This window comes from Leptopilina heterotoma, unplaced genomic scaffold (assembly GCF_015476425.1).
Source record: "Leptopilina heterotoma isolate Lh14 unplaced genomic scaffold, ASM1547642v1 Lhet_214, whole genome shotgun sequence".
Taxonomy (NCBI): domain Eukaryota; kingdom Metazoa; phylum Arthropoda; class Insecta; order Hymenoptera; family Figitidae; genus Leptopilina; species Leptopilina heterotoma.
Window position 1 is genome coordinate 807,962 of NW_025110932.1, and position 24,520 is coordinate 832,481.

The 24,520-nt window shown below is 30.4% G+C and overlaps 1 protein-coding gene across 2 annotated transcripts; it reads left to right on the forward strand.

Annotated features, from left to right (window-relative positions):
* Positions 1-1,259: 1,259 nt before the first annotated feature.
* On the forward strand, positions 1,260-6,952 carry LOC122501800. Of its 2 annotated transcripts, none has more exons than XM_043611548.1 (5): positions 1,260-1,357; positions 2,746-3,118; positions 5,256-5,406; positions 5,607-5,823; positions 6,334-6,952. In XM_043611548.1, exons 1-5 carry the CDS (start codon positions 1,275-1,277, stop codon positions 6,458-6,460), a joined length of 951 nt encoding a protein of 316 aa, XP_043467483.1. In that variant the 5' UTR covers positions 1,260-1,274; the 3' UTR covers positions 6,461-6,952. The 2 variants fall into 2 exon arrangements, with proteins under 2 accessions (XP_043467483.1, XP_043467485.1); XM_043611550.1 differs by lacking the exon at positions 1,260-1,357 and adding an exon at positions 4,843-4,966 and having other exon boundaries at positions 2,788-3,118.
* Positions 6,953-24,520: the final 17,568 nt, after the last annotated feature.

Genomic DNA, 24,520 nt, shown 5'->3' on the forward strand with positions numbered 1-24,520 from the left:
TTAACAATGTGACATTTTCCAAAAATCGCAGCTTTAAAAAGTGATACTTTCATTATTTAAACAAAAGTTTTACGTTACTTATATTTTTTAAAAGTTGAATGAAAAGTATTTATATTTTGTAATATACTAAAAAATTGATGAATTATTTAAAAAGTAGATAATTGAAAATGTGAGGGAAATTTTTTATAGGAGATGATGTCACTAGTTGAAAGCGTTGGATCGATGTCTGAATCACGTGTTCAACGTTAAACCGTGTCTCTGATTCGCGAACTCGCCTAGCAACAGTATAGGTATAGATAAAATTTTGAAAAAATTATGTAATTTACTGAAACTTTTATATCGTATTTTTCTCAATCGAAAATGTGTTTAAGAGTAATTTTCTATAATCATTCGTCGTACGAAAATGTACCTTTTATTGTCAATCTTTTTTTTTACTTCATTTCGATCGGAATGCATTTTATTTGCTTTATTTAATAACTTATCAATAAGCAGTGACAGAATAATTTATTTAAATCAAACATATTTTGCTTAAATCAAAATAAAAAATCTTTAAAAATATTTAAGGTGTATTGAAACATATGTTGGTTGATTTTAAATATATATATATATATATATATAATTAAATTTTAAAAGATGGAATCAAACTTATAAAATGACTTTTATTAAACAAAAATCATCTAAAAATACTTTCCTATTATTTCTTTTGTAGGTATTACATAACATAAAATATGTTTTCTCAGTGTGACAGAAAATAATTCCAAAATAATTGATTTTAGTCACAATTAAATTAATTACTTGAGATAAAATAAAATTATTATGGTGAAATGTAATTTTGTTTTCAACTCATTATTATTATATGATTTACTGAGTTAAAACACATTAATTAAGCTGAAGCTATAATGCGAAAAAATTGTTTTTCCTATTGTCTCACTTATTGAAAACAAATTATTAATAAAAATAAATTAACTGTAATTATCCGACATATTAAGATCATTTGTGTTTTTGCCTCAATGTCAAATTGCATTGGCCATGACACCAAAAGAGGAAACCTATTATCGAGCCCTCGTGTGTAATTTGTTATCTATTGAGTATCGTTTTTCATCCAATCCATCCAATTGAGAGCTTGTTAATTCTACAGCAAGTCGAAAAAAATGTCGAAAAAAATGTAGAAAAAAAAGGCGAAACTCATTGATAGGACGCCAACGCTTTCGATTTTCAAGTACAATACAATTGATTTTAGTAAGTTTCAAAATTCCATATAATATGAATTTCCAATGGAAGAAAGATGGTTGCTTATCGCATTACGCTTTAGTAAGCAATTTAGCAGGGTGAGGAGAAAGAAAGGTTGGCGAGGGAGGTAAAGTACAATTTAACTGTTACGTTTTACGCTTTATCGAGTTGAGCTTTTATTATCGAATGTTTATCGCTTACTGTAAATTTCTATGGGCATTTAATGAAAGACGATCTTTTGGATTAAAAGGGAATTGAATTTCATTGAAACACAAATGGTAAATAAAAGAACGAGTGCCACTTCTAGCTACTATTCGATATTTCGATTCGCTTAGTTGTTTAAATTAACATTTTTTTGAGCGACAGAAAGCAGCCATTGCGCATAAATATATTAAATATGTACGTTACGGCTATTATCAAAATTTCTAAACACATTATATTATTTTATTGCTTTTAAGGAATCAATAATGAGATAAATGAGGACTCGACAATTAAAAAAATTGAGATTAAATGCTTCAAAAATTAAGCTAATTACCGCCATTAGGTTAATTACAGTTTCCATTGTAGAATAAAAATAATAGAACTGAAGATTTACATATTTGAGATACCTTCAACAGTTACTCAAAGATTTATTCCCAAGAGCAAATTTCCTGAGGCGCAACAGTAATTTTGACTTTATAACTTTCTGGAATGTTTTCCCAGTTTCATAAAGTGATCATCTAATTATTAAAATAGTTTCTTACACTTTACTAATTTATCTACTTGAAAATTATGTTAATACTTTAATGTTATTGTTATACACCTCAACTTTTGCCTAAAAACATACAATCATTTCTTAATAGAAATAATGAACAATTCTTCATTATAAATAACGTTCAATTACATTTCACACAAGATTATAAACTTTTATTTTGGTAATTTTCTCGCGTTCTTAATGTTTTAATAAAAAAAACAATAGTTTTTAAAAGAAAATTATTGTAATGATAGAAAATTCTTATTATAATAAGAATTTAAATGTTATTGAATTTAAATATAAATTCTGAATTAAAAGTGTTATTCTAAATTTATATACAATTTCTATTTGAATTCCACTCAAAGATATTCAACATTGAAATTGTAAACGAGGTGCAAGCTAAATTCGCCGAAATGCATTTGTCACGCTCAAAGGCCCGCGTGTGGAGTTAAATCGCAGAAAGCAATCGTTTGTCAAAGGTATTTCCATTCCAAATTTAACGCGGTATCCACCAGTGAGCAACCATCAGTCAACAAAATTTTATTGTCCCTTATTTATCGAGATGAAATTTTTTCTTTCTAAATCAAAGACAAGAATGAAAATATTGATAGTCAAATTGTCTTTGGATGCGGTCAACGTCGATTAATGATATTGTTGATATATTCGCACTAAGTGGATATTAAAATAAAATAATACATTTTTTATTTTTAAGTAGAATGATGAATTTTTTATAAGATTTCAATGAGTGAAAAACTAACAAGTTTTTGATCGGCATGGGTCAGATGTTGGCTGGACGAGTGGTATAAAAGGATCGAAATGATCCATTACGCGATCAGTGTAGCAAGACGACAAATGCGCGCCACACGATCCGATAATCGTGCCATATTAACTCGGGCCCATCCCAAGAGTATAAAAGATGTCTCAATTGGAATCGAACCTCAGTGTTTCATACGAAAAGGACATGTCAACGTCGAAGAACAGTTCTCTGCTGCGTCTCAACCAAGAGAGCCGTGGGACCAACGATTGGCAGGACCACGACACAGACTCCGAAATCAGCGAAAACGAGTTCCTGACGAAAGGTGCTTTCCTGCTAACGCCCAGTCACGACCTCAGCATGGAGAAGGCGGCGACCATTTGCGAGAAAATGAACTTCCGGTGAGAGAATTTTTACGCGCTAAAGCGGATTGTGAACCCACCTCATCGCCAACTTGATCCATTTGTCAAGTCCTCAGTTACCAACTTACTGTCCTTTTTCCCCAAATATCTCTCTTTCTCTCTCTCTTGCACCCTTCACAATCCACAATTCCACCATTCACCGGAATTCTAAGAATCTTATATTCTTTTCCTCTGTCACGTTTAACCCTTTCTTTCTCTTTATTTCTGTCTTCTGCTCTGCCTTCGTGCATAAGTGCTTCTACTTTCTTGGGAGATCGTTTCCCGGGTTCACTACCTCTATACATCAGACATGAGGCTCAGGAATACAAGGGAAAATAAGAGAGTCGAGATTGCAGTTTCTTCGGTGAAATTCTTTCTTTTTATCGAAAAGGCAATTTTTCTCTTTTAAAATCAATGAGAGGTGAAAAATATTAACTAAAATTAATAGAGTTATATAATTTTAATAAATAATTTATATGCAAAATAAGAGAAAGAAACAGAGAGAAAGAGAGAAATTAATATATAACTTTTTTTTTTAATTTATAACTTTAATAATCTAGCAAAATAAATTATTTTTTGGCAATTCGAGTTCATAAAAGTGAATTAACTTCAACAACTTTATATTCTATTCTATAAGTACTATAATATCAATGTTACTAATTGTGACAATTAATTTATTATGGAATTGATAACATCAAAATTTATGATTCAAACAACTTGACAAAGGAAGTAAATAATTTTCATAATTTTATCGATGTCATTATGTATTTGAAAACTTGAGTAATTAAAATTAATACTTTATTGGTTATTATAATTGTTTGTTTTGTTATTAAAAGCAGAATCGCTAAATTCGATGGTAAATAAAATGGTAACAGCTTTCAGTGTCATGTTACTAGAAAAAACGGGTTGGAGTTAATTAAAAACCAAATTACTATTTTGAAAAAGATGATTTTATATGAAATTGCAGGAGAGATTTTCAACATTTCAATTAGTGTAGTTATTAAATTTCCATTGATTTATACATATAGATGCATATAAGTTTGGAAATGCTTCGAATTATTTCAAAATCTGTTCATACTGTCTGGAACAGTTACAATTAATTCCAAAGTTAGTGGTTAAGATTATACATTCAAACACTAAACAGTTCCGAGATGAAATTCATAATTACAAAGGCTCCCTAACGCCAAAGAAATAGAATGTTAATAATAGAGATTGTCTTCTTGACAAATAAAAATAAACAAAGAGTTTAATTCTCACATTTTTCTCAAGTAAAATAATTAATGTACGAAAATTTGAGTTTCTAATATCTCGTTTAAAAGTGCCATTAAGAGGTCAACGCATGAAAATTCCTTTAAGTATTCATTTTAAATTACTCAACGTTTTTAAGGGTGTCGTTAAAATTCTTGGGATATCTATTTCACTTTGGGGATTTTTCAAGGATTATTTCACTCCTAATAATGCAGACATTAAATGGCACCCTTACCTATATTCTATTCGACAAAAAATGTTTATTACTCGAACTTTATAATTGATTTAAAATCAAATTACAAAAAATTTTTAAACAAAAAATTTTACAAAGCTCATAAAAACTGAATCAAAGCGTTGAATTGAAATATATGTATATTTCTCCCAACACTGTGAGTTTGAACCAACAACATGTAAAAAGAAGAAAAAGAAAAGAATTTTACTAACACTTATTTAACGACAAATATTAACTTTTATAGTGGCGCTTTTTCCCTAACGAAAACGGCTACAGGAATTTTATTCAAGTTTAGTAGCATCGATGATTATCAAGCAGTTTACAAAAAAGGTTTTCACAAGGTCACCGGAGCTCGTTTTTACAAAAAAGTAAGTTTTCCACTAAAAAAAATAAATTCAAGAATAAAAGGATAAAAGGAATGGAATGGAAATTTTTAAAACTGAACAGGCATTGTATTTTTACTTGTTCTTTAGCATTCACAACAAATCACTTTTTATCGTTAATTTTTTCTCGTCGGAATAAAAAATAAAGAATAAGGAAAAAAAATTTTTTTGTTGAAAAATATTAATGCCTCTCTTTTCCTCAAATACCTGTCACTATACTTGAAGCGAATCATTTCCGAATGGCAATAAGCTGTAGGAAATAATTTGGTCCTAGGTTGCCATACCGTGCAGACCGGCGAAGACGTTTACGGTTTATGTGCTCGATGTTCCCGAAGAAGTACCGGAAGACGACATACGGCACGCCCTGTACAAGTATCGATCTATCGTCGAAGTAACAAGGCTGCCTCTGCACACCGGAACTGTGCGTGAGTAGACACTTTAAGTTAGATCGAGCACGAAGTAAAATGTGCATCTCCTGTCCATTACGATTATTATCATTTCAAGGAACTCTTCGCAAAATGCACTTGAAATTGTAGAAAACGTTAATTTCAAAACTAATGAAATAAACGTTTTCCACAGTTTTATCTTTAAAGCCACTAATGTAATTAATCGGAATCTATTGCAGTGAAGGCCATCAATGACAAATTGAGAGGCGATGCCCTAAATTTCAACGAGCCGGCCACTATTTATACAGGACCGCCGGTAATAAGAGTCACCCTTGCGAGTGTGGAGGAGACCTCGTTGTTACTGAGCCGGGGTTTGGACTTTTATGGGGCCACATATTTCCCGACCGAAACACCCCATCCTGCGGCTCACACTCTCGCCAAATACAAAAACAACAGGTAGGAAATGATGCATCTTATTAGCATTAGCATTTCATTATCCATTTTTCGGCAACATATCTGGCAACGTTGACGCGTAAATCAGGTCTTGTTCAGTGGAAAGTGCCATTTTGTGAAATATGCTATTTTATAAATCGTTTGGGGAAAGTTCGCTATTGGAAAAAGAATTCTAAAAGGGAATGTTGATAGGCCTTAGAACGCAGAGTAAGTAGAGGGAAGATATCGTCCCTGGCATCGAAACGAGCACCGTAAACTGATTTTACGAGCGTAACTAAACCGAGCATGCGAGTCGTTACCAGTGTAGGTACTTAAGAGAAGATAGCTGGCATAGTCAACTAGTAACTTAAATTGTACCGTAAAGTCTTTGATCGTGATATACTTCCAGCTGAATCCGCGCCAAACAAACAAAATCTGTCCATGATATATTCTTGTCGACCAATGAAATCGCTACTTCTGGCTACTTCCAAGTAGGCGAGAAAGTGTTGCTAACAATTGCAATATGCATTGCAGATGGACGGAACTTGCATCGCTTGGAGCCGGACAACGGGTCAGAGATCTACTTCCGGTTTTCGACAACGCGGGATTCAATAAACTAGGACCACCTGCGAGCCGAATCATAAAACCCCAAAGAAACTGACACTTCCCTTTCAAAGGACCGCAACACATTAACTTCAAAGGTTTTATATTCATTCCAAAAACCGTGTTATAAACTTTGTAACTGAATATGAAACAAGAATTTAATTTGAAAATTATTCAAAAAAAGTAAAGTTTGCCTTACTAATGCTAATTTTTAAAAACTAAAGGAAATTATGGTCTTACATTAATTAATAAATAATTTTCCAATCATCATATTTGATGAATTATATCAACAATTAAAATAATTGATATTTTAAGCATAACTTTAGGACAAATTTGTCAACTCTATAAGAAAACTAGTCAGAATGTAATGTCAGCAGTTACATATATAATTTATTACCAGTATTTTAATTGAATGATTAATAAAAGAGTCAATGTGCCAGGGGTAATCTACTAATGAATTGTGAAATTATATTCAACTACTTCATATCTGCATAATTTTAATTGTACGACTCTCGAAAGCCTGTATTTAATACATACAAAATTGACGCATTTTCGAGTTTAAATTTTATTAATTACCCATTATTTAGTTACTTAATTTACTATATTAATCTCCGTATTCCTTCATTCATTCTGTCCGCAGTTTAAAGTAAGTTTCTGTTCTTCTTTTCTTTAAAATATTGTTTGACAAATTGAAAATATGCAATTATTTTATCATGATTTATGATAAAATAATATTAGAATTTAGAAAATTTAAAAAAATTATGATTAACAAATAAAAAATATACCCATTTTGTTTATTATATGCTTTTTTCTATAACAAATTTTGTTTCACTTTAATTATGTAAAATTTTCTCCCTTTTATTTATAAAAAATAGAAAATTGTTAAAAAATTATGATTAAGAAATAGGAAATAGGAAAACCCATTTTATGCATAATTTTTATTTCTGAATATCAATATTGTTCACAAACTCATTCTTTTATTTTGATGGAAAAAAAACATTACATATTTTCTTAATAATTTTGTACCTAGAAAATTTTCAATTTTCATAAGGAAATAATTTACATAATTTATAATTATTTTAATAAAATTTAGTTTTCTAAAAATAAAAGAAAAAAAAGTTAATAAATTCTATTTGTCAATTACAAATTTTAATTGAAAATCAACTTGAAACTTGAATTAAGACATTCAAAAATTTCAAATTTAAACATTTTTGAAATTGATCTTCAAGTATTTTTGTTATAAAATATAAAGATATCGATTGCTCCGAGTTGAAGACTCGGAGTGATTGATTTCTTCATGTTTTATAATAATTTATAATTAAAAATTTATGAAAATAATAGAATTTTTGGGAAAAAATTTATAAAAAATTGTAAATAATTAAATTCTTGTGGAATTTTTATTATTTATGAAAATAATTAAATGTTTGTGTACAATTTTATTAAATTTTTTTTTAAATAATTGAATTCTTTTCGGATTTTATATTAAAACTAGCTGTCGTACCCGTCTTCGACGGGTTGTAGTTTCTGATAATGCACTTAACAGTGTATCTACCAACCTAGAAAACCGGAAAATAGCCGGGAATTTGATTTGACAGGAAAAAAATAATAATTAGTTACTATTGTCTATTTCATTAGGAAAATAATACCATTTGAAACAGTGACCGACTTTTTATTATCAAATTAGTTACTTTTAACTAATTCAAATGCAGAAAACAATATTTCTCAATTTGTAGTACTTCAATCAATATAATGTATTAAAATCAATCTAAAATTTCCTCCAATTTTTTTGAGTTATAGTACAATCTAATTCGAACTAATTGTATAGCAAGTAGATCCAGTTTTTCTCGGTTACATTAAATTCCCTGATATTTTACGTCTTTTCTGGTTGGTAGACACCCTGTTAAATGTATTATTAAAAAACACCCGTCGAATAAACCAGGAAAAATTTGGACAAAGCCGGAAAATGTTTTAAACCAAAATAAACACCGTGTTTAACTTTTGTCTTTACATTGATCAAGATATCTCTAAAAGTTAAATCAGAGAGCCCACAAATACTATTGAATTAAGCTTCATAGCAATTGGTATCAATTATAATTTTTTCAATTTTTTGATATTCAAAACATTTTTATACTTACATCTTCGTTATAAGAAAGTATTTTTGAAAAATTATGCTAAAATGTGACTAAATAATATGTAATATTCAATTATATAAAGTTTAAAAGCTATCCATTGAAAAATGTAAAATTTAGAAATTTTCGATTTTTTAAAAATATTTTTATATTTCCATTTTAGTTACAAAGTATTATTTTTTGCAAAATTATGCTAAAATGTTAATAAATAACATGTAATACTCAACTATAGAAAGTTTAGAAGCAATCCATAAAAAAATATAAAATTTAGAAATTATTTGTGTTAAATAAATTCATTTATTAGAGTCAAGTATTTATTTAATTAATCCAATTAAGATTTATTTGATTTAACTAAATAAAATTATTTAAACGAAATAAATTTTTATTAGATCGAAATAAAAACTTTTAAATAAGATATTATATTACTATTAGGTATTAACGTAACTTACAATCATAGCCTTATCCGATTAAAAAATATTAACTTAAACGAAAGTTATGACATTTTTCCAAAAAATTCGAAAAATCAAAAAAATGCAAATTTTTTATCTTTTGTAAAATAAATGCAAAACTATCATTAGCTAACTTTTTCAGATAAATAAAACCCATTTCTACAATAAAATTTTTAAAAAAGACGTATTTTGAAATTTTTTTTCGTTTTTTTAGATCAACTTTTTTCTAAGAAAATAGTGATTTTTAATCTTTAAGCAAGCTTTTCAGGAAAAGTTATTAAAGTTTTTTATTTAAAGATCTGTATGTAAAGTAAGAAATTTGCTACATTAAACCAAAATAATTAAGCTAAATGCCATAAAAAAGAAGAAAAAATGTTAAATTTTAAGAAATTCGGTTTTTTGAATTTTTGCTAATTTTCCATAATTTTAGATTTTTTACCGAAGGGTGGAGACTATTGAATAAGTAAAGTATTTTTTAAGAGCACAAAAATAATAAAGCTAAATGCCATAAAAAGAAGGAAAAATGTTGAATTTTAAGAAATTCATTTTTTTGCATTTTTGCTATTTTTCCATAATTTTAGATTTTTTACCAAAGGGTGGAGATAACAAATTAGGTTAAGTATTTTTGAAGAGCCCAAAAATAATGAAGCCAAAAGCCATAAAAGAGAAGAAAAAATGTTGAATTTTAAGAAATTCCGTTTTTTGAATTTTTGCTAATTTTCCATAATTTTAGATTTTTTACCAAAGGGTGGAGACTATTAAATATAAGTAAAGTATTTTTGAAGAGTACAAAAATAATGAAGTTTAATGATATAAAAGAGAAGAAAAAAATGTTAAATTTTAAGAAATTCGGTTTCTCGAATTTTTGATAATTTTTGATTTTTTGCTAAAGGGTGGAGACTATTCAAATAGTATAATTATACTACCGAAATAGCTAATGGTTACTAATTATTAATTTTCCGGTGAAATTAAATTCCCGGGTATTTTTGATTTTCCAGATTGGTAGAAACATTGTTAAATGTATTGGTAGAAACTAAAACCCGTCGAAGACGGGTACGACAGCTAGTGCTATATATTATCAAAATTTTTAAAATTCAAAATTAATCTTTTGAAATAATTATTGTCATCAATTTTACTTAAATTTGATACAGGGTTAATTTTAGTATTTTTTATTACAATTTAGTCATCAGAATGAAATTTGAGTTTTTCATTTTATGATCATTAATTAATATAATATAATAGCAATTTTGAATTCTGTGCAATATACTGACAAAAGTCTCATATTAATTATATGGATATTGTTAATATTCTGACCTAATAAAATTTTTTTAAGAAAGTAAACTTATGATTTCAACAACAAATTTTTATTGTTGACCTAAGAAATACAACCGTATAAAAATTAATTACAAAAAAATTTCAATTTTTAAACTTTTAATTTTTCAATATTTAAATCTAACACTTTTTATTTGTTATTCAAAATTTTATTATTCTGACGATTAAATCTTAATAAGAAACACTAAAATTAACCCTGTACCAAGTTTAAGTACAATTCACTAAAGTATATGAAAAAACTAAAAATTTCGAATTTTCGAATTTTTGAAAAAATGGCATAACTTTCGTTCATATTAATATTTTTTAATCTACTATCGCTAGGATTTTAAGTTAGGCTAATGCCTAAAAGACTGCCAAGTTTCACTTCAAACGATCGAACCGTTTTTCCGTGATACGCGGTCGAAAATTTGCGGACATACATACACACATACACACATACACACATACACACATATACACATACACACATAATTCTCTTAATAGTATTTTCGCATTCCTTAGAGTGTAAAAATAAGGAATATAATAGAAATTTTGAATTCTATGCAATGTACAGACAAAAGTCTGATTTTATTAATAAGGATAGTAGATATTTAAAATAATTGAATAATTAGGACAAGAATTTTATTGTTATTTTTGAAAATAATTCAACTTTGGGGAGAAATTATGTTATTGGGGATTTTGACAAGAATTTTTTTTTTAATTTTAAACATAATTGAATTTTATGAGAAGAATTTTATTACTTTTGAAAATAATTGAATTTCTGCAATTATTTGTAATTTCTCCAAAATTGAATTTTTTTAGTGTTTTCAACAAAAATTTGAGTTAAACATTTTTAAATTCTATTATCTTCAAAATTGCTAATTTTATTTAAAAAATGAAGTAAAAAGTTAGTTTTTATTAAGTTGAATTTTTTAAGGCACATCTAGAATTACTAAAAAATGAAAATGTTGATTATCTAATTTCTGTAATGAGATTATTTGTCTTTAACTATAGAAGCAAAACAAAATTTGCTAATCAAAATTTTTATTGTTTTTGAAAAAAGAAAACGTTTCTTTATAACAAGACTCAAGAGAGTCGTCGTTACAGAGTCGGAAAGAAAAATCCAAGTCTGGTTGGAAGGCTCTGTGAAATTTCATGACACAGTAACGATAAGTATAAGTATGCGAAAGCATCGTTAGTACTATTGCAGGGCCCGTGCAATAATCCACTAGGGGCTGCTAACTACTAATTGCTCCTGCATGATTACAACGAAATTCGAGACATGAATTTCCCACCAAACATTTCAGTTTCCATTTTTTATTATTATTTTAACGATTTCGAATAAAACTTTAAACAACATCCAACAGAATTTTCATTTTATTTCCTATTTCGCAATTCATTTATATACTTATAGACGGCAATTTCAGTGACTTTACCACCAAAATTTCATTATTATCAAATCACACAAATTGATCACTTGCATTGTATTACGCGATTTTATATCCAAATCGTTTGTACCGATTTATTGCTGCCGGTTAACAGTCGTCGTGATGGCTTTAAAATTTACGAACATAAATATTTTATCAAGTTGCCCATTCTTTCTATAGTGAGAAGATAAATATTTATATTTTTATTGCCAAAAGCAAAAATAAAGAATTTGCCAAACGTGGGAAATGAAATTTGACATGAGAAACTCTTTGTCACTTTTTTATTTGAAAACATTAACATAAAGATTTTCATTTTGTTGAGTAATAAACTCGGAATGAAAATGAGTAATTTTTTCCTAATGCTATTCGCGCCCTAAATCTGTAGAATTTATCACACTGCATGCGAAGGATCTTATTCGTCATGATAGCTTTGGCCGCAGGGGTGTATAAGCAATTCTGGAGAATGCGATTACCTTCCACAGTAACGCCAAGGGATGAAGGCCATAACTGGGGACGACGCAGAAGTAAATGCCTTTGCTGTAAGCAGCGAGGAGCAGAGAAAAGCCGAGATAAAAAGATGATTAATTTTTCACTTTTGTCTTTTTCTTTACTCTTTACACCACCCCTCACTCTGCCTCACTCTGCCTCACTCTGCCTCACTCATATTTATCTTTTGATTCAGCTCTTGAGTTGAAACTTACTCTTGTAGAAAATGTCTTTCAACTTGATTTAAGAATCTTTCTTCATATGTATGCAACATTAGGATTTTCAAAAATTTCAATTAGAAGCATTCAAATAGAAATTTTTTCCCAATAATATTGTGAAATTTATTCGAAAATATTGAGAAAAATAGTATAAATTACTTTCAATGAACATGTTCACACGAGCTGTACTGAAAGTTCGACACGCTGATTCACCAACTGCTTGAAATTCCTAAAGTTCTCCAATCTGTTTCAACGAACTTCTACTTGAAAACCTTCTTGAATTTTGATGCAGTTGATACTTATGGAAGTGCACTGTGATTTGTATAAAGTTAAAAAATCACTTCCGCCTCGAAAGAGAATATTGACTAGAAAGTGAAAAAGAAATTGTTCAAATCAAAGAGTACAACGAAATAGAAGTGATTCACTTATTTATCGAAAAATTTAAACTCTTAAAGTCAATTTTGATTTATTAAACTTTTTTCAAAACGAGAATTGACGTCAGAGAGAAGATAAGTTTGTTTGCAGAATTAAACAAGTTTCATAAATGTCCTATTAATGTTTGAATAAGTAGCTTGCAAGTTACACTTGTCAGTTGACATTAATATGATTGCATTAGGAAATTATTCCATTAAACATTACTTTGAAAAATTTCTATCCAATCGAGTTTAATTAAATCCGAGTTTGTGTCATGATTTTTCACCTTCAGCTGTTCAGAAAGCCTGGTACAAAGTTCCAGCTTGCAGTTTTCGAATTCTCGGACATTTCTCACGTTCTCGCGATCAGAATAAGAAACGGGAAGAACATTTCCCTTATCGGGAAAATGGAAAAAAGAAAGAAAGGAGCTTGTCGAAATATATCTGAGATCTCAATGGTTTAACGGACGAGAAGGGGCGGGAAGATAGTAGGAAGCGAGATGGTACCGATTAAAAATGTATATGGAGCGTGTGCTAAGCAGCAGGCACTTCTGAGTTCTTCAGGTCCGCATTCTGTATTGGTGAGAGAGGCAAGAGGGGGGGGGGAGGGGCAGAACTCAAAGCAAGAAGAGTAAAGCTCGATGTGCCGAGGGCTCTGGAATGGGAACTTGAAAAGCAGGCCTGAATATTCTGAGAATGCCTGGTAAGCTCTACTTCACCATCCCTTCGGAGCTTGCGTTCCTAATCGCACTAGTGTCATCTATATTATTAGGTAGCTTGTACACGAGTAAGCATAATGTATGTAAATTCCGTTTCCGCGCGTTACATTATTACTAACCTAGGAGGAACACAATGCATTCTATAAAAGCAAATAACAGTCGACGCATTTATTTCATTTCGACTATTCCGCTTTCTCTTGCTTTCAGATGCTTTCAGATGCTTTCAGAAAGCAATTGTTCATTTGCAGTTTATGCAGAAACTATTTTCAAAAATGAAATTCTCTTTTTCCCTAATCCTAACTGAATATTTATTTCGTAGAATTTCAATTATTGCTTTGCTTTAGCTTTAAATGATTTTTCATTTTACCAAATTGTCATTTTTCTGTAATTAGTTTAAGTTGAAAAGATATAGGTAATAAGAAAAGATTAGGTTTTAAGTTACAAAAATCATGCTCACTTACCTTAGAATTACAGCAGAATGATGACTTCCTTCATGAATGATGACTACACTTGAATGCCCAGGAAAAATGCTTTCCATGCTTAATTCTGTAACAATTCAACAATGAAAAAATTGATTTAAACAGTAAATTGAAATAAACTTTATTTTAAATTCAGGCTGTCCCGCTTTCCCTGACTTTTCCAGATTTTACAGGTTAAAAAACGAAATTTTTCCAGGTTTTTAAAATACATTTATATTTTATCAAATTAAATAATTATCCCTGATTTCCATACAAAACTTTCACTTTTTCCCTGACTCTAAAGAACATTATTTTTAAATAAATATTTAATCATTATTATTTTTTCATAGAAATTAAGATTTTTAAAAAGTTTAAATTCAGTTACATATAAGAATATTATAAAACATAAAGATATCGATCACTCCGCCTTCTTCATGTTTTATAATAATTAAATCTGCTACTTTCTTACCGTAACTTCTTCAGAAATTATTTTCATTATTTCGATTATTCCTTTCTAGTAAAATTACCTATATTTCAAGAATAAACACAATAACTTTAGAAAACAAGAATTTTCCAGGATTTCCATGAAAATTCCCTGACTTTTCTCCAGGTTTTTTCAAGGTTTATAAAATTCCCCAACATTTCCAAGTTTTCCAGGTTTCCAGGTTGCGTGGCAACCCTGTATAAATGCAAGTAAATATTTTCAACTTAACATTTATCACAATGCACTTCAGAAATACTTTAAAGTGAATCTAATTTGCTTCCAGTTACTAAGAAGAAGATGAATTATTCCAATTGAAAATTTGTTTTCCGCGCCTGTTTTTCAAGAACGAAGAAAACGAAAAAGGAAAAGAAAAAGAAAACGACTATACTGTAAAATTGAAGAATGAATATGGAGATTTCATAATGAATTAATAGGATTTAGTGTCCCTTTTAGTGAATGAGACACGGTTTTGTATATAATCGTATACAACTACATTAGATAAATGGATTATGTGAAGTAATCTCATTAGCACGACACGGAGGAAGAAGAAGAGAGAATGCAGGAAAGGTTCCAAACGCGACTTTGCAATTACCTCGATACCAGACTTAGAAATTTCCAGACAATACCTATGTTCTATGTCCCTTTGTTTACAAAATCTGATAAGCCTTGCCCGAAAATCCTGCAGCTTTCAAAGCAAACTCGCGAATCCTGCCTCTATATCTACTTCACTCCCATTATAGTTACATCCTAATTCACGAAAGTGGCTTTAAGTAATTTATTTGTCATATAATAGGTTTCGGGGTCAAAAACCGCTGGTGGAATTGAAAAATTCTTTAATCAACAAACAAAGTGGCGTAAAACTTGGTTTAATTCTTTCTCTTTTATTGCAATTGGAAATGATTCTGAAATTTAATTCGAAGAGAAAAGCGAGTGGCGTGCATTTTTATTCGGTGTAATATATCAGCTTTAGTAATACTTTGTAAAGTAGAATGTTTGCTTTTCAAGTGTCATTTAGTGTAGGTTTGGTAAACAGAGAAGAATAATGAAAACTCGGTCAGAAGTTGGGTCGCTGAGAGAAAAAGCGAGAGGGAGAGAGAGAGAGAGATGAACTCTCGGCTGTATATTTATTTAATTAGTCGAGTAGTGTTGGACACACCGAGTGGAAGGATATTACAGATAGATTGCTTTGTACCCCCCGCGGAGTCGCTAATTAAACTCTGTACGAACTCTAGGAAGTCGAGTAGATGACGTAATTGTCGTTGGACAAACTCTTCGTCATGACATTCATGCTCGAAAACTCTGCCACTCACCGTTTTTCTCTTTTCATCCTTTTCTTTAGCTCTCATTAAGTGCTTCAGAGAAAATGAGAAAATATTGATGAAAATTTTCCTTTTAACGCGTCAAGTTATTAAGTCCAAAGTTTAACAACAATTTTCACTCCTTTAATTCATTTCAAAAAAGCGTCATTTTTTTCAATTTTCAATTTCAGTCTAAGGAAAAAAAGTTCCATGTTCAGCTTCAGTTTCTTTCAGTCGTTTTAGATCTTGAACAAATTGAATTCAAAGATAGAAACAAATTTCTCAACTCTGGAGGACAAAGTTGTTTTCGCCGCTGGTAAAAGGCCATCAACAAGACAAGTTCTCTCTCTCTCTCTCGCTTAAATCTTATACGCTTTCTCGCATTTTTCGTAACAAGAGTTTCTAACAATGAATGAAAAAGTAATTTATGGTTATCACGCGAAAAACGAGACACATCGTGATCGGTTTTCAATGGAATTTTTATCATATAGAAAAAGAATTACAGTTCAAAGGAATCACGTATTTTTAAACGAATTCAATTGCTTTTCATTTAGACGAAATATTTCCCATTTGTATAAAAATTTCAATAAACATTAGTTTACATTTATATTCAGTTACTTTTGTATACGAGTTTTTTTTAAAAATAAATTGTCTGTTGTAAAAATAGAAGTACATATAAAAATTCAAACACCTAAAATAGTATAAAACAAATTTTGACTATATGGAATTTCAAAGAGTTAATTTAAACGATAAAGCGTCAGTGACAAATCAGCTTTTCTCTTTATAGTGCTTGGAAATCCCTCATAAAAGGAATTCGCAACAATCGCGACACTGCAACAAGTTCTAAATCCTTGAAAATCCGTCCATTTCGCGAGTCGTATTTGACTATATAAGCTGAAGCAGACTTGAAAAGTTCTGGATTCTTTTGTAAAGACTAAGATTTGACTCAATATACATTTTTCATCTAATTCTTACATCACATCAAAGAAAGTTTATTTAAATTTACCTATTTTTCATATGTGACGCTTCACGGTGAAAGGGATCCAGAGCAAAAAAATTGTATAGGTTATGTTATGACCTCTTGAATACAGAAAGATGATCATACAAACCACTCATTATAGGTTAAAAGTATTGAGAAGAAAGTCAAAAATCTACATTTAATCCAACTAAAACGTTCTAGACAATTTTTAGTGATCTTGAAAATTTTTCAGTAACCTCCGGTAAGATTTATGTAAACTTTTCTAGATTCCCAACTAGTTTGAAATTCGATTGTTAATTTGAACTGATAGTAATCCTTGATTTTGTCGCTCTTTTTTTCATAGAAAAATAATTTAATCACGACTTTGACACTGAAGCATCGAGTTAGACGAAAGAGAACCGCACAAGAGGTGGCGCCGGAGGTTCACGTCGACGGATGAATATTAAAGTTTGAGATGTCCGGTAAATTAATTGCGTTACCGTCAGGATATTTTCTCGTTGAGGTTGTCTTTTGCGCCTCTACTCCACTGAATATTCATCAATCTCGCTTTACCACCTCAACCGAAAGCATTCATTTCGTTAGGGGTCTTGTGAGCAACTGAAAAACTGACGTATGTAGGTCGAGAAATTTTCAATAAATTTCTACTTATTATTCATTACACAAAGTAATCTGATAGAATAGACAATTATTATTAATAGTTTTATAATAATGATAAATTCATGACGATAATTCTTTTTCGAAAATGAATCAAACAGAAAACTTGGGTGAATGGAAGTTAGTCACTTTATTATTTCCCTTTGGCACCGAGTATGTAAATATATATCGAATAATATCCGAAGAGCGAGAGTAGATCGCGAAATGCATTTCCTAGGAAACTCGCAACAGGCTGAATTAAAGGGCATGGCGTCGCGTCGAGTCGAGTCGAGTCGCGTCGGTTGCGAAGGCAATGAAAAAGGGGAAGCGGATACTTTGGCAGAAGTTTCGTGAAAAATGTGAGAAATTCTTTCGTTCTACGACCCGCAAACATTTCGCTTCCGGTTTTTGAATTTCCGCTTTCTCTCTACCGCATCTTCCCTGTTTCCCCAAAAATGAGCCACTTACTTTAATAATTATTTTTCTGATATCCAAGCTCCTGTTGAAACTTAACTGTTGATTGACATTATTAGGGTCAACTTATTAGACAATGAAACCATCATGTATTTGATCTGCACGCAGACATAACCTAATGATCGAACAAAACAGGTGTGCTACTCCAAGACGACTACCGGATAATTAATTGTCCACGAACACATAAACCTCAATTTACCAGCATCTGCGTCCATAATGTGCAGCTTCCAACTGACATTGATGCATTTACGTAATGCTCGTGACGGTCACAAAATTTCAAAATAATAGCAAACCAATGTCCTTGTTGTTTGAAACTTGAGTTTTACACTTAAATTATAAAATTGGGATAAACTGCTTAATATCTACACTCAATCAACTGTTTTCCAAAAATGCTCTCTCTTGTACTCATGATGATGCTTGAAAATGTTTATAAATCGAAGCAATTTACCGCAGACGTAATAGCAGGTATAATTTGCAGCGGGTAAAAATTGAGTCAGTTTTTCGACTCGTCTTTAAGCTCGTATTACAAATTTAAGATAATATCAGTTTTCCTCTCAGATTTAAACTATTTTTCTCATTATACTGTTGAGATACGTTTAGCGCGCAAATTAATTAAAATCTCGAAACTTCTTAATTCTTATCCATCCCACGAAACTGAAGAATCTACGGGATCAATAAGATGTAAATATTCTCAAAGACCACTGCAACGAAACCTTCACGGGGACTGTTGCGGGAAGAGAAGTTGGACAATAAATGAAACTGATGATGAAATGTCATTTTATTTTACAATAAACACGCAACACAGTGTGAACACTGTGGCTTCATCAAAGAGTTATTGTCGGGGTAAATCATTATTTCATGACCTCTTTTTTGCTTCTCTTTCAACGAGAAACAAGATAGGAGTCGGTAGGTTTTGCCAAGGCAACTCGATACTCACGCCGTCCACCATATTTTTTTAGCCACTGAAACGAAACACTTAAAACACGGTGGAAGTGCGCGTTATTACATCTAAGCGATAGATCACGTTAATTGCCGGGTTCCGCAAGAAGCACGTTGCTCGTAACTTACGGTAGCAGCTTACCGACGTTGCGTTGCTGCCCGCGCTTATTTTTCAACAAAGGTACTTATCTGTACACATTATATGCTTTCAGTTTCCGTCCTTTTTTTATACATTCCATATTTCCAGACCTTTTCATTTATCTCGGTATATTCCACAAACATTTCAGTCTGGTTACGTGTTGCGCTTTGTTAAAAATATCAGGCATTGCAAATTTACTCAATTCTAAATAAAATACATATTTTTTGAAAAATGAGGGAAATTGTTGTGTTTAGAACTGCGACATTGTGAAGGAAAAAAAATTCTACTTAAGTATTTAAGTTTCGAGATTAATTTAACAACTTAATTTTAATTGATCAATTTTTTTGTAAAATTAATAGAACAAGATAATTATAAGAAGAAGGAAATCTGTAACTTTAGTGCGAACATAGTCTGCAAAATTTATTATTCCAAAAGTTGAAACAAAAGTGCAGAAGAATTATAAAGCAGAAAGAAAAAAATTCGATATATATATATTTTATTCGCAAGCGTGCGAACAGAGAAGTAATTTTGTGGTGTTCGCTTCATTAAAAAGCAGTTTCTTGCTTGACCGCGTAACTCACATAATTATCGTGGAAACGATATATCACACGGTATTAGCGCCAAAGTTTGAAGGGGTTATCCCGCATATTAATAAATTGTCTGCGCGCCGTGATGGTGTGCGAGAGTTGCACACTGGGAAATTGAATGGAGGTGGGTTGCTTGCGGCTGAATTAAGCGGAATTCAACCCCTTTACAAACGTTTCGTAAAACAAGATCCCGAAGGGGAAAACCGAAAGTTACCTTCACGCGGTCCAACCGCTCTACAGACTAATGGAAACAGAATGCGCGCCAATTAACATAATTATTGTTAGAACAAACCCAAGGTGCGCCGCGCTTGTATCTATATTATACCAAACACGATTCTTGGTTTAACCCAACCATATATTTTGTTACAATTAACAGTGTTAAACTTACACTCCAAAATTTTCTCCCGCGAATTACGAGATTCCCTTTAGTTTTTTCACATCTACAAATTAAAAACTTTATTTGAGTTAAGAAGCAATTTTTTGTAATTTGAAATGTGAAACTCAGTCGAGGATTATGACGCGCTTCTGGAAAGGTTTTGGGAGGAGAGAGTGGAGTAAACAAGCGAAACAGCTATCACGACTGTTGTCGGCGAGCGATTTCGCCGAGGACGGCTATAGGTAGTCATTCCACTCCGCTTGGCACTCGAGGATCGTAAAATAGGATGAGGTGATCTGCGTATGGAGGTTGACTGTGCCCACTTTGCATTAAAGCGCTTTGTGGTTAATGGGCAACTCCTTGTTAACAAAGTCTCGGGCAAGGAAAATGAAAAATACAAAACAAGTACAACACAATTCAAACTGATTATAAGAAATACCTACTCTTCTATTTTTATGCCCACTTTGTGCCAATTGTGACAATGAACTGAAATAAGTTACGAAATGGAATTATCTGTTGTCTTTTAGTCTTCAATTTCTATACGATTAATCGGAATGATGATAGTGAACAGTGCGCACTTTTAATAATTCAGAATTACGTAATTATTGGGCATTTACATAAGCTGCACCAGTGGCGTTACGAAACGATTTCAATCAATTACACCCTACCGTTAAGTATACGAAGATAATGCTTTCTCGCATTTAAATTGACCAGAAAATAAATACCTATTTATTAACCAAGTTCAATATATTAAATAACTTTAAAAATATTTTTCAAAAAAAAGTTACTCTTCAACTTCTTAATTGCTACTAGGTAGATTCAATTTTATCATTTTTTGCCAAAAATCCATAATATTTTTATATATTAGTTCAAGAAAATAAAATATTAACATTTCACCCTTCATAACAAATTTTATAAATTTAAAATTTTGTAAAAACAATAAAGCAGCAAAACTTTAATATACACTGTTAAAAATTTTTGTTACAAATTTAATACAAAAATGTTTGAAGCAATTATCATATACAATTTTGGAAAACTACAACACACATTTTTAAATTTAATACAAATTTTCTTATTAAATTTTAAAACACATTTCTTTAAAATTTTCAAACTTTTCTTTGTAAAATTAATACAAAGTGTTTGAATGAAATTTCAAATAGTTTTGTTTGAAATTTAAAACAAAACTGTTTGAAATTTCAAACAAATCTGTTTGAAATACCAAAACGATTTAAATATTTAAATAAAAAATCTAAACTGTTTATATTGTGTTTTGATATGTTACAATAAATGTAAATTAATTTAAAAAAAAGTTTCATTAGCATTTTTACGGAAATGCGACACTACGATTTGAACCCTTAGTCGTATATAATGTTGTCTGTGTATAGTGTGTCTTGTATGGAGCCATCAACCTTGGGAGCTGCGCCTAGACGCGCTCGACCAAGGGAGGCTATGAAAATCTCTTGCAAAGTATCAGTAGTGAGAAACATGTGGACCATTCCCTTTTTTTTACTTCTTCTAAATTTCTAAAGATTCAATATCTTTAAAATTCTTCACCAACCGATTCATAGTATTCTTTACTTTTTTCTCTTCACGTTTCTGTTAAATTTATGATATGTATTAAGATGTTTAAGAAATATTTAAACAATACATTATACACAGAAGATTTTTTATGGAAAAATATTTTTCTATTTAATTCAGCAGTTTTTAAATTTTAATCTGTACAAAATAACTAACTATATTAATTATATTATATCATCCAAAATGTTTTTTTCTCTTAACAAGTTTTGTCAAATTTAACTAATTAAACTGATTAAAAAAAATTTTAGTTATTTCAACATTTGAAAATGTATTTACTTATAAATAATGTTTTAAACTAATTTACAGAATTATTAAACACATGTTTGAAGCAATTTTGTATAAAAACTCAAAAAAATTTAAATTAAGTACTTTTCAATGAAAAAGTTGTAAATTTACCTACAATGTTTTAAAACATATGTGCATTGAATTATTTTACACATAAATTTTTTAAACACTTTTTTATCAAAAGGTAGTAAATTTACATATTTTTCAAACTTATGTATTTGAAGTTAATCCATACAAAAATTTTTGAAAATTTCAAACACTTTTGTTTGAAAATATTGTAAATTTACAAATCTTTCAAACATATGTATTTGAAGTTGATCCATACAAAAATTTTTGAAAATTTCAAACACTTTTGTTTGAAAATATTGTAAATTTACAAATCTTTCAAACACGCGTTTTTGAAATTATTTCATATACAATATTTGTAAATTTTCAATCACTTTTTGTATGAAAGTATTGTAAATTTACAATCTTTTTTAACAGTGTATCATAAGAACATTGAGAAAAATTGAAGTAAAATTTCTCCTAGCTCTAAGAGTTATTTTCAAAATATTTGAAACACTTTCTCCAATTGAATTTCATAAATGAATAAAAGAATTAATTGTAATACATCAAAGTAAAAGTAAGAAAAGTGAAATTTTCTTTTTGATATGTATGAGTAATCGAGTTTTAATGACAAAGACAATTAAGCTCCACTCCGTGAAAAACATATTTCAAAATAATATTTTTGCTGAATACAACTTGCGAATATTAGAGGTAATAAACCGTTATGAGCACGTAAAAAATGAAAGAGTTTTGCGTAAAAAAGCTTCTTCTGCTTCTTTTGAAAGTGCTGAAACTGAAACACTAAAGTCGAAGTATTATTGAAACTGTTTACAGTGCCGTTTACAAACATTAGGAATTTAAATTTTATCCAATATTCGCATTTCTAAAACAAAAACAGAAAACTGTAATAGGATAATATTTGTTTAAGATTTTATTTGCTTTTAATAATAGTAAAAAAGTATCTATCAAATTTCTTTAATCGGCACAAAAAATTGTGAGTTATTAAAATAAGATGAAACACTCTTTTATTAACTTTCTTTCTTAATAATATGAAGAGGAAATTTTAATAGTTGTTAAAAGAGAGCAAGGTTACTACCAATATCTCCAATGATTATAGTAAAATATACTTTCTATTTTAAAATTAAAAAATATAATTTTGTAAAAATTTGAAAAAATACATTTTTGATGTGTAAGTGTATTTCAATGATTTTTATAAGAGGGAAATATATAATTGTTTATCAAGGAATTGAGTGGAGAAAAGTTGATAGAAAGATAAAAAGTTGCTTTGTAATGCAAAGATGAATTCAGCACGAGTTGTCTTAGTAAAAAGTAGCGTGAAAGAATATCGTTCTTCTTTGTTTTCTGACCAACATTGATTTTTTCTACTCGACTGTCTGACCGAATGCTGTGCTCACAGTTGAATGCACAAATACGAGTTTTACTAGGATCTGACTACTATCGAGATGATTGATAGAAAATTAAAATGAAAATGAAGAAAAATTTTAAAGGCTACAAAAAATAAATGAAAAAAGGCTTTTCTTAAAAATAAAATGAAAAATCTTTCATATTTGAAAATATGTTGAAAATATTGTTCGAATGTAATATTTTGCAACAGTTTCATCAAGTTTTATTAACTAATTTTTTTGCTTTCTACGAAAGACTGTAGAAATGAACGTTCAAGCTTAAACGGGTTGCTCCTCTTTAATTTGAGACATTGCATACTTGTCTTTTGAAGTAGTCTTGTCTGTGGTGGTGTAAGTAATCCAACGAACCCTCTCGTCCGACCATAGCTCGAGCTGTACTACTTACACTGTAGCACTTGTGAGGACAGGTTTCGCTTTAAAAGTTACTTCCCTCTCTCTCTCTCTCTCTCTTGGCAGAATCACTAGGAGAGAATACTATCTTCTAGGTTAGAAACTGACATCAATTTTGCTAATGAGAAACCGACACCTCTCCCCACTTGATAGACGCGCAGTTCAATTAAAATTGAAATAAACTGCAACTTCTTACTGTCAAGACTGGTTCGATATTTTTGAACTTAAAACATTGATTTCTCAGTAAATTTCTAATTCAACTCAACTGACCTCGAAATATATTTGCGGATTTGCAATTTGAGCGTATACCGTTTGGGTTTCTGGAAACATACGAACGAATGCGCCGACACATGGATCGGACGCGAACACTAACATAGGAACGCAGACGCATTCCAATGCGGAGGCTCGTAAAGGAATGAAGTTCATCCTCCTCGTACGAAGCCAGAAAGCAGCGAGGTGGTTTCGAAGGGGTGGCGCGCTACCAGCTTTCGCTCGGCTATAATTTGAATTCCGAATGAATTGAGTTCCAGTCTTGTTCAAAAGTCGTTCGAATCTGTCGGAATAATGTCTCCCTACAACGGGACGTTACCGCATTTAATGTGAATCGTCTTTTTCCGGCGTTCTAGAAGTTTATGCCCCTTTCTTCAACTACTTAAAGTACGTGAAAGCCAGATCATCTTCAAGCTTGGATTCTCTTACGTAAAATGCTCTGGTTAACGTCGAGCCGAGACGTTAAGATAAGACGAAATTATGACCGTGGAAAATACGACCCTACTTCCAAAATCATGGCTAAGCTTTATATATTTCCCTTATATTTAAAAGACTTCGATCTCGTTACGTACATTTCTAAAACTACACAGTTGTTGTTTGTGAGTGA

Excerpts from the sequence above, each read along its gene's own strand:
- LOC122501800 (XM_043611548.1), top strand. The coding sequence starts at position 1,275 with ATGGAAGAAAGATGGTTGCTTATCGCATTACGCTTTAGTAAGCAATTT. Across the intron at positions 5,407-5,606 it reads TCTGCACACCGGAACTGTGC|TGAAGGCCATCAATGACAAA; the intron begins GTGAGTAGACAC and ends AATCTATTGCAG. Across the intron at positions 5,824-6,333 it reads GCCAAATACAAAAACAACAG|ATGGACGGAACTTGCATCGC; the intron begins GTAGGAAATGAT and ends TATGCATTGCAG.